The sequence below is a fragment of the Gekko japonicus genome, unplaced genomic scaffold (assembly GCF_001447785.1).
Source record: "Gekko japonicus isolate JY-2015 unplaced genomic scaffold, Gekko_japonicus_V1.1 scaffold175, whole genome shotgun sequence".
NCBI lineage: Eukaryota > Metazoa > Chordata > Lepidosauria > Squamata > Gekkonidae > Gekko > Gekko japonicus.
Genome location: NW_015166425.1, coordinates 138,719 through 150,032, shown reverse-complemented (window position 1 = coordinate 150,032; position 11,314 = coordinate 138,719). Strand labels below are relative to the sequence as shown.

At 47.1% G+C, this 11,314-nt stretch overlaps 1 protein-coding gene across 1 annotated transcript in view; it reads right to left on the bottom strand.

The window, feature by feature from the left end:
- NUP210L (nucleoporin 210kDa like) overlaps nucleotides 1-11,314 on the bottom strand; it is an 84,208-nt gene that overhangs the window by 29,848 nt on the left and 43,046 nt on the right. Inside the window, exons 16-19 of the mRNA XM_015411718.1 lie at nucleotides 10,448-10,606; nucleotides 8,465-8,556; nucleotides 4,793-4,967; nucleotides 1,400-1,575 (exon numbers count right to left, since the gene is read on the bottom strand). Of these exons, the coding sequence (XP_015267204.1) occupies nucleotides 1,400-1,575; nucleotides 4,793-4,967; nucleotides 8,465-8,556; nucleotides 10,448-10,606 (602 nt within the window). The remainder of the gene's footprint in view (nucleotides 1-1,399; nucleotides 1,576-4,792; nucleotides 4,968-8,464; nucleotides 8,557-10,447; nucleotides 10,607-11,314) is intronic.

Genomic DNA, 11,314 nt, shown 5'->3' with positions numbered 1-11,314 from the left:
AAATAAAGGATGATCCTAAGAAACAAGAAATAAGGTAAAGGCCCGAAGGCAGTAACAGCTATCCGGTCAGGAGGAAAGGCAAAAAGGTCCTTTCAACGCGGCGGTAGAGAGAGAACTGGCGGGATCTCCGCGCCCGTCCCCTCTGGGCATGCGCGCTGGTAAATAAAGGATGATCCTAAGAAACAAGAAATAAGGTAAAGGCCCGAAGGCAGTAACAGCTATCCGGTCAGGAGGAAAGGCAAAAAGGTCCTTTCAACGCGGCGGTAGAGAGAGAACTGGCGGGATCTCCGCGCCCGTCCCCTCTGGGCATGCGCGCTGGGGTTCCTGCGCATGCTCAGTGGGACTCGCGCGAAAATCCTTTGAAACATAGCTTGCTACAGCACCGGTTGGGTCAGCGCAGGCGCACTAAACCCATTGGTGTGAAGCACAGAGACCACGAAGAAGATCTTGCCAGAGTCGACCCTGCTTAGCTTCCGAGATCTGACAAGATCTGGCTTGCCTGGACTACCCAGGTCAGGGAATATGGACCTATTTTTAGATATTTGGAAACTGTTTATAGAAACTTATGTGTAGATTCACCACCACTGTTATATTTTTGTCTTATATTTATGCTTTTTTAAACTTATTTTTTAAAATCTTAGTTGCTGGATTTTAACCTTTTTCCTTTTGTTCTTCTTCTCTGTTTTTGTGAAGGAAAGTATTTTTTAAAAAATCTCGACCAGCAGGAAAGCTCTGCTACCAGTGAAACAGAATTGTAGGATCCAAGCCATGAAACCATACCTGAGGATCAGGGGTTCCCAACTGTTTCTTTAACAAGAGCTACTTCTGCAAAATGAAAAAAATATCCCGAAAAAAAAAGTACTCCCCCCCCCCCCGAAATTTCTCCTTTGGACCCCAAGGGCCTGGATTTGTGATGCAAAGGAGAACCTGGGATGAAACGGAGCACCTTAGCAGTCACAGAGGATGGAACCCAGAAAGAGCCAGGTGGGAGTTGATGTTCTGATTCCTCCCTCACGTACGCACCCAGGAAATCTCTCGGGTGTCTCTAACTGGGTGAGAAAGGGCCTGGGCAGGCTGGCAAGTCATGGCCAGGATGCAGACACCCAGCTGGGCATCGGCATTCTGATCCTCCTTGGCTGCACAACCTGGGTTGAGAACTACTCTTCAGGAGCCCGGTAGCTGCTGGTCGCTTGTAACTGATGACTGGTTGGAGATTCTTGCTGGAGACCGTTTATTTGCATGCACGGACCCTTCAAAGCTGTGGCCGGCCAACACTCCAGAGCTACCAAACCCAGGAGGCAGCTTCCCCACAGCCTGTGGAGTGGTGGCCCTGAAATTAAATCATGCTCCCCAAATATCACCCCGCCTCTGTGTCCGGTGTGTCTTTCCAGGACCGTACCTGTTCAAGGCAAGGTAAAGCTGAGTGTTCTGCGTGTGGAATTTCTCCCCAGTGCTGTCGTAGAACTGAACCGTGAAGGTAAGGGTCATGCCCAAGGGAAAGGCGCGCAGGGGCATTCTGCTGACCGTGTAGAGCTTGGGAAAGCTGCTGAGCCGCAGGTAGGACACCGGGGCCACCTGGAAAGGAAAGGATGTCTTAATTTCTATATCAGACAGATGCTGTTCAGTTGCATGGCTCGACTGCTACATAGGCTGTAATGATTCCATGTTTTGGTGTGTGTGTTCCTTTAAATGTTGAGTTTGACTGCAGTAATGTAAGAGCGACAGGGGGAGATGAGTGTGATTAAATTGGCTGCTGACTGAGAGTGTGGGAGGAGATGTTCTGAGAGGATTCTGTGTGTAAAGTTTGAAGAGAGAACATGGTCTGTGTGACTATGGAATTTTGAGTCTAATTCTGTGTGAATAAGACCAACAGTTTAGTCTGTGTGACTAATAGAGTTGATTCCATTCAGTGTGAATAAAACAAAGAGACTAGCCTGGGTGGATATATATATGAAAGAGTATACTGAGTGAAGTTTGGCACTGTTTGTGGCACCAAGCTTTGTCAGTTATATTTACAAGTTCCTTTCTTCAGTAACTGTTCAAAATAACCAGAAACCTATTTTGCTCTTTATTAAATAAATCAATTTTTGTTTAAACTTATCCCAAAATCAGTACAGTACTTCCTCAGGACCACATAGTCCTCTGAAATGCACAGACCCTAGGTCATTCTACCAGCAGAGAGAGAGATCTGGAATTTTTAATTCCTGGTGGCAGCAGAAATCTACCAAGTTTAGGTACACAAAGGCGTCCCCAGGACATTGTGGAAGATTACAGATAGAGAGCGCCTCTACAAATCCAGCAATACTATTCTCTGTGGTAAGTGTCCCACCGTTTTGCAGTGAGCAGCGCTGTGAAATCTTCACAAGGATTATTTTTATTTTATTGATTTAATTAGAACACTTACCAGCTGTTTTTCTTCCTTACGGAGTTCACAGCGGCTTACAAACGTAGATGAAATACGTAGAACAAAATACATTGAAAACATAAAACTGAGATTTAAAATCACTACTCGGGACCACTACTAAACTTAACCAAATGCAATGTGTGAGGCAAAGCTCCCCTGGCCTTCCACTCAAGGGTTCCTGTGAATAGTAAGGGGCCTGGTCTATTCTACAGCTGTTACTAATTGGTCTCTTGGCCTGCACAATTCTTATCATCTTCAAGGCCAGAGATAGAAGTGGAATAATTAGCTTCGATTCCAAGGGTTGAAGGAAGAGGAAAAGGAGGACCTCAGAGACATTTTGGCAACAGCTCTAGCACCACTGACTGGCAATGAAGCGGAAAAAATAAAAGAAGAGATGGATTTGGCTTATCGAGCCTATTCCAACTTTACAAAGAAAAATAAGTTGCCGGCGGAAGTGGTGGTGAAATTTACAAAGTAACGTCTCTGAGATCAGATTTTAAAAGCAGTCTCAGCAACACCCTTGAAAATTGGAGATCAAACGATCAGGATCTTGAAAGATGTTCCATTTGAAATCAGAATGAAAAGAAAGGAATATAAAGGACTGACCATTTTCTTACAAAATCACCAAATCAGTTACAGGTGGTTGGTGCCCGAAGGACTGGTCTTTAAATTTAAAGACAGAAGAGAAAAGATAGATTCTATCTTCAAGGCTCAAGACTTTTTGAAGAGGCACGCCAGTACAGAAGAAGAAGCAGAACTTGCCAAGTGGATGTCAGGAGCCAGCGGAGATGACAGCAGCTCGGAGGGAGAGGTGAAGGAGGAGAAAGTCAAAGGAGCGACTGGCATAAAGTATAACTTGAGGGACAAAAAAGGGAAACACCCCAAAGTTTAAAGACTATTTCGGATAATGCTTTAAAAGTAATACTAATCCCAAAAGGACATTACTAACATGTTGACCTGGTTTTGAACAAGAGAGATGAAAAGAGAATCGTCCAACAACGGAAGAAGCTATTGACTTTAACTTTAATTTTAAAGGATTAACATACTAATATTTAACATCACTCAACACTTTTCTTTATCCCTCTATATACCCTTCCTAACTTTCTGAATTGTAAAAGCAAAACTTCTCTCCATTTTAGGAGAGGGAAATTTAAAAAAAAAAGAATTAACAATAAGAACATAAGAACATAAGAGATGCCAATGTTGGATCAGGCCAAAGGCCCATCCAGTCCAACACTCTGTATCCCACAGTGGCCAGAAATACCAGTGCCATCAGGAGGTCCACCAGTAGTCTGGTTACTTGTGTACATCTGCCCTGGGGACCCACGGGGTTCAGCCTTGGACTCCATAAAACTGTTTAACTGCCTCCTAAAGATTGAAAGTAAGGGGGGCCCAGGTGCATTGAAAGTAAGGGGGGGCAGCAGTCGGGAGGCGGGGTCAGGCTTTATTCAGCCACCTCTCTGAATAACCTCCAGGCCTCCAGTAGGGGTCAGCCACCAGAGGTCGCCATGACTTCCAGGTACACACACACTCACACGCATGCGCACACACATATTTAAAGAAATAATTAAAAAAAGGCCTCAGAGTGGCCTCATTTAAAAAAACAGCAACATAAGAACATAAGAGAAGCCAATGTTGGATCAGGCCAAAAGCCCATCCAGTCCAACACTCTGGGTCACACAGTGGCCAAAAATACCAGGTGCCATCAGGAGGTCTACCCGTGGGGCCAGGACACTAGAAGCCCTCCCACTGTCACACACCCCCCCAAGCACCAAAAAGACAGAGCATCACTTGCCCCAGAGCCCCTATCTATACCTCGTGGCTAATAGCCACTGATGGACCTCTGCTCCATATACTTATCTAATTCCCTTTTGAAGCTGTCCATGCTTGTAGCCACCACCCCCTCCTGTGGCAGTGAATTCCATGTGTTAATCACTCTTTGGGTGAAGAAGTACTTCCTTTTATCTGTTCTAACCCGACCGCTCAGCAATTTCATTGAATGCCCACAAGTTCTTGTATTGTGAGAAAGGGAGAAAAGTACCTCTTTCTCTACCTGCTCTATCCCATGCATAATCTTATAAACCTCAATCATGTCACCCCTCAGTCGTCGTTTCTCCAAGCTAAAGAGCCCTACAACAACCATGACCAAGATTTACTTACTTGTTTATACCCCTGCCCTTCTCCCCAATGGGCACCCCAAATACTTTACATCCTTCTCTTCTCCTCTGTGTTATCTACCCAACAACCTTGTGAGGTAGGGTAGGCTGAGTATGTATGACTGGGCCCAAAGTCACCCAGCGAGCTTTCTGTGGCAGAGTGGGGATTTTAATCGGGGTCTCCAACACTTTAACCATGCTACTATTGACCACACACACACACTGTCCTTACCCGCACTCCGGTGATGACCGTCTGGTTGACTCCGAAAGGTTCCAAGGAGGTCAGCTCCAGCACGGCAGTCCCTGTGACAGCTCCTGCTTTGATGAGGCCGTGCCGGTCCTCCTCGATGACGGAGGAGTTGGGGTAGCACTGCAGGAGCTGGGAGCTCACAAAGGCTGCCCCGTCCCTGAATTAGGGAAGGAAAAAAGAGTGAGCGTGAGCCCCCCCTGGTATGAACTGGGGCAGCTGGAGCAATTTACCTGATGGCCCATGTTGGGGAGGTAAGCCATGTGTTGTATACTAACATGGACCGCACCATGGGATGCTGAAAGTCCTGGGACTTTCCACTGACTAACACTCAAGGAAGCAGAACAAGGTGGGTCGCCGTGTGCGTCTGTCTGTATCAGTAGAAAAGAGCGAGAGTCCAGCAGCACCTTCAAGACTAACTAAATCGGTGGCAGGGGAGGAGCTTTTGTGAGTCACGGCTCACTTCTTCAGAGAGATCAAGATGGGAAGCCATGTTAGTCTGTCTGTAGCAATAGAAAAGAGCAATAGCACCTTAAAGACTAACAAGCTTTGTGGCAGGGTGGGAGCTTTCATGAGTCACTGCTCACTTCTTCAGATACCTCACAAGGTTGATGGATTTCCATTCTGTACGGCTAAATGTGGTGCCTTCCATGGAGATAGATCAAGATGGGTAGCTGTGTTAGTCCGTCTGTATGTACAGGTATCACCCACCCAAGCCAGTCCAGGAATGGGAGGGAACCCTGTACTTTTACAGTACATTAAACAACAAACCACGAGATCGTGTAAACCCTCTCTGGTTTCAGAACAATGTGCCACCAGAACCTCTTTTCACTAGTCCCTGCCTTTCCTAAGGGAGAGATTCCAAACCCTTAGTTGGCACCTGGGACGAAACACATTAGCAACTCACTTAGAGATGCACACTCTTACCGAGGTAGCATATGTGGTTAGGGTTAGCCACCAGATTTAGACTTGGAACTCAGGTACAACACCAGAGACCATTTAGAAAAAAAAGAATAATTTTTATTCAGTACAGAGCATTGCAGACAGACTATAAAAGATTACAGAAATAATAAAGGGTAGGGCTGTTTGCCTTAAGTAAACATTAATGATTCATAGTTACCAAGTCAGGATATCATCCAAGAGTTCAAGATTGTCCATTGTGATAATCCAGTTAGCACCAAGGGATTTTGAGTAGGAATCCCATCTTGTGCAAGCATGCATCCAGTTCACAAAGCCACCCTTTGTCCCTCAAGGGCTGCATTTCAGCTGCAATAAAACAAGCAGAGAGAACAGGAGCAGAGAGCAAGAGACTCTCTCTCATTGGGATCAAACAATTATACCCCCATCTAGTCATGATTAGCTGTGGCCATGCAGCCAATCACGAGTGGACAGGGGATGTGCCCAACTGTTGGTTGTCACAGCTATGTGTGGGGATAGGCTAGAAGTTTGGGAACTCCTCCTGCAGTCAGGTGACCCAGCTTCTAGCTTCTCCATCGCCTATGTGACTTGTTGAATGTGAGGCAGAGCCAGGAGCCATCAGGTCTGCCTCTTTCCTTAGAGGTGTGAAAGAATGTGTGGTTATATGGCATGGTTATAAAGTTTCTCTGGGCAAATGGATAGGCCATTTGGCTTGAGAGGAAATAAGACACAGCATGTTATCAAAAGACATCACAGGAGAAGGCATGAGACTTTTAGAAATCAATATTTCTATACACTGTATCAGTAGAAAAGAGCAAGAGTCCAGTAGCACCTTAAAGACTAACAAGATTTGTGGCAGGGTAGGAGCTTTCGTGAGTCACTGCTCACTTCTTCAGATACAGTGACTCACAAAAGCTCATCCCCTGCCACAAATTTTGTTATTCTTTAAGATGCTACTGGACTCTTGCTCTTTTCTACTGCTATGCTCAAGCAATCGAGTGTCTCCATGCTCTGAGCTTGTTACATATTTTGGTTTTTGAATAAACCAGCAGACGGCCCAGTTAGGAGGCAGGGCTGCTTATCGAGCAGTCCCTGCAAGGATGAACAGTTGAGATGGTTTTATTTATTTATTTTATCAAAATAATAATTATACCCTGCCATTCCTCTCTGCTCAGGTTGGCATAGAAATAATCATTAAAGTGTCACAGACACAGACCGTGAAACGGTGGTAGCAGAATGCAGGGAGCATGCCAGGAAGCAGTCAGCAACAGATAATTCTTGTGAAAAAGCTAGCCAGCCTGAATGACAAAGAAAATTTTAAAACACGGAGGGGGGGGGAAACATGGCAGTGGAGAGACAGCTGGTCAAACGCCTCTCTTAAAATCTGTGAATCAGTGACTGGATCTCCCAAAGGTCCAAAGTAATTTCAGACAGCAGTTGGGGGGGGGGCAGAAATGAACCAAGATCAGGGGAACTGAACTATCAAGTTCCAGGCGCAGAGTACTTTAGGACTTACATAAGCTACTGTCCTTGACTGAAGTAGGACAATGGTTTCCCATGTCACACCTTGCTGGAATGTTGCGCCTAAAGGGACGGAGACCGCTAAGAGCCAAGTGGCTAGACCCTGCCTCTTGAAGCAGGAAAGGCTGAATGACCCTGGGTCGGGGGAACTCTCCCAAGGGGAGATTATAAATTTTCAGGACCCAGAGAAGAAAAACAGGTTGCTTACCTGTAACTGATGATCTTTGAGTGGTCATCTGTGCAATGGTGCTCCCTTCCCTTGCTCCTCAGGGTTGCCAAAAACAAACTGAGTAACAACTGCTGCCAACAGTGACTCTGAGAGTATCTCCTGCTAAACAGTGTTGCACATCTAGCACTCTAGCTGTGTTGCCATTTAGAGTTGAGAGCCCGCCAAAAGCTTTCTGAGGCAAAGCTCTAGAAGTTTCTCTGGTTGAGGTTGTGCACAGGCGCCCAACCCATGTGTGGGATTGCACAGAGACCACAACGAAATTCCTCTCTTCCATCTTTCTCTGTTCCGTGGATCAGCATAAGCCATGAAGATTGGTTTGAGTGTGGGGAAAATGTTTTCACCTTTTCTTTGTGCCCTTGCTCAGCTTGAATGCTTGAACAGACCATGTGTATTCTTTTTATTCATTTATTCAACGCTGTTATATTTTGAATGCAGTAAGTCTTATCTCTGGAAATACACTACACCTATGGTCTTGCTATCTGTAGTGAGGTATGGGGAGGGGAAGAGGGTAAGCTTGCTATCCCTGAAATGTGATAGCTTGAAATTGTGAAGCTGTGATAGATTTCCCCTGTACTAGTTTGTAGGAGTGAAGTGGGAAGTGTGGCAACTCTAAATGGCAACACAGCTAGAGTGTTAGATGTGCAACACTGTTTAGCTGGAGATACTCTCAGAGTCACTGTTGGCAGCAGTTGTTACTCAGTTTGTTTTTGGCAACCCTGAGGAGCAAGGGAAGGGAGCACCACTGCTGAGTGGAGACTCTGGTTAGCCACACGACTTGTTCTGACCTCCCGGAGAGCAATTTAGAAGAATAGGGAAGGTTTACAAGTCTGTTCCTTCACATCAGTCATAACTGTTCAGAGGGGAAAATGAGACTCTTTACTGCAAGCTAGTTTTTTCTGCCCCGCAGCATCTTGGGTGAAAACGCAGCCTTGTTCTTTCTGATCTTTGCCCTCCTCCCTCCCCTGCCCCACCCGTATCTACTCCAGTACCTGTTAGAGAGCAGCCTGAGCTCTGAATTCATGGACATCAGAATCTGTTCTGTGGGGCACTCTGGGGAGAGAAGCTGAAGCTTGTCAAACACCTGTAAGGACAGAGGAAAGGGCAGGAACAACCCCCCCCCCCCATTTTCACATTAATTGCTTAGGTGACCCCAGTGCAAAGGAGGGCAGTAAGACTCCTTTGTCTAACAGTTCCACTGGAAAGGGGTCGTTTTTCTCACCACTGCCAGAGAAGCTGCATCTACCAACATCCTCTCTTCTAAGCAACTGTTAAAATTACAGGAGCTCTGTTATCTTTAACTGCTCCTTTTCCATTCTTGTCATCCTACTATATTAATCTTAAGCATTTGTAAGGGGTGCAGAGAGATATCCTTTTTGCTTTTAATGGATAACAAAAAAAATCAACACCAGGACAATGGGTCAGATCCTACAATGGGTTAGAGCCTATGCACCGCCAGAGAAGGTGCTGGCAGAGGCAGACCTTTCCGGCCTTCCCCAGCAGTCCCCTGTGAGTGGCAAACTGGCTGGGTGTGTGTGTGATCTATTAGCAAAAAAGCCACAAAGCAAAGAAAAGGGGAGCAGGCAAAGTCCCCTCACCTGCTTCTTCCACCAATGGCGCTTCCACCCATGCAAGAGGTTCATAAGAACATAACAAGAGCCCTGCTGGATCAGACCAGTGGGGGTCCCTCTAGTCCAGCATCCTGCCTCACACAGTGGCCTCAACCAGTTCCTCTGGAGGGCCAACTACAGGGCAGAGAGGCCGAGGCCTTCCCCTCATAAGAACATCAGAAGAGCCCTGCTGGATCAGACCAGTGGGGGTCCCTCTAGTCCAGCATCCTGCCTCACACAGTGGCCTCAACCAGTTCCTCTGGAGGGCCAACTACAGGGCAGAGAGGCCGAGGCCTTCCCCTCATAAGAACATCAGAAGAGCCCTGCTGGATCAGACCAGTGGGGGTCCCTCTAGTCCAGCATCCTGCCTCACACAGTGGCCTCAACCAGTTCCTCTGGAGGGCCAACTACAGGGCAGAGAGGCCGAGGCCTTCCCCTCATAAGAACATCAGAAGAGCCCTGCTGGATCAGACCAGTGGGGGTCCCTCTAGTCCAGCATCCTGCCTCACACAGTGGCCTCAACCAGTTCCTCTGGAGGGCCAACTACAGGGCAGAGAGGCCGAGGCCTTCCCCTCATAAGAACATCAGAAGAGCCCTGCTGGATCAGACCAGTGAGGGTCCCTCTAGTCCAGCATCCTGTCTCACACAGTGGCCTACCAGTTCCTCTGGACGGCCAACAACAGGGCACAGAGGCCGAGGTTCATTTTTTTAAAGGTGATTTAAAAAAAACTACTAAGCATATATTTAGTGTTGTTCACTGCTGAGAACACAACAATGTGGTCCTCTGCTCAAGCAGGTAAGGGAGGAAAAACAGGACTGTGGTTCAGGATTATGTGGAACAATGTGAAGCCTTGTAGTGGTGGTGGTAGTGGTGGTAGTAGTAGTAGTAGTAGTAGGAGGAGGAGGAGGAGGAGGAGGAGGAGATTGGATTTATATCCCGCCCTTCACTACCCAAGAGAGTCTCAGAGCAGCTTACAGTCTCCTTTCCCTTCCCCTCCCCACAACAGACACCCTGTGATGCAGGTGGGGCTGAGAGAGCTCTTTCGAGGACTGCCCTTGAGAGAACTTGTGACTGATCCGAGGTCACACCAGCACCTGCATGTGGAAGTGTGGGGAATCAAACCCGGTTCTCCCAGGTTAGTACCATCTTCTAAAATGTGGGCCAAGTGTGGTGAAATCACAGGGCTAGAAGGACATATGGATTGAATTCCCTTCTCAGTGGCAACAGCCACTCATCCTAAACTCCCTCGCTGGGTTGTAATGATGGTAAAATGAACCCCCGTGCTTGATTCCTTCAGCCCCTTGGAGGCACAGCAGGGTATGGCTGTGGTGAACTAGCAAAGGTTCTGCTTGGAGAAGCCTTACCAGCACTTGCACTTCGTCCGAGAGCTCAGCGAGGTTCCCCTCGAACTGCCTGGTGTTTGCGTGCAGAGTCTGCACCGTCACTTTGAGGCTTGTCCTCCCCGCGGTCCTTGTGTGCACAACCATAGCAAAGTTGCTTTCTGGAGCCAGCTTCAGGGAAACCTGGTGGAGGAGGTAGATCCAGGGGGTCAGCCGTGCTGGTCTGAAGCAGTAGAGCAAATGTAGAGTCCGGTGGCACCTTTAAGGCCAACAGAGGTTCATTCAAGGGATGAGCATTCGTGTGCAAGGCACGCTTTCCCAAATACATCGGAATGGCAGTTAAGCTTCAAACGTATAGCCAGAGAATGAACAGCAAATTAACATATAACATGATGAGATTTGGGGTAACACTTTTGTTGTTGTTCAGTTGCACAGTCGAGTCCGACTCTTCGCGACCCCATGGACCAGCTCCCGCCAGGCCCTCCTGTCTTCCGCTGTCCTCTGAAGTTGGCTCAATTTCATGTTCGTTGCGTCACTGACACTGTCCAACCATCTCATCCTTTGCCGTTGCCGTCTTCTTTGACCTTCAGTCTTTCCCAGCATCAGGGTCTTCTTCTCCAGTGAGTGCTCCCTTCTCATTTGGTGGCCAAAGTATTTGAGCTTCAGTTTCATTATCTGCCCTTCCAGGGAACAGTCAGGGTTGATTTCTTTTAGGATTGACTGATTGGATCTCCTTGCAGTCCAAGGGACTCTCAAGAGTCTTCTCCAGCACCATAGTTCAAAAGAATCTATTCTTCGGCGCTCGGCCTTCCTTTTTTTTTTTTTTTAAACATTTTATTGTCGGGTTATAACAACATGTCCAATATTATAACATTCCCTCATTTCCCCTTG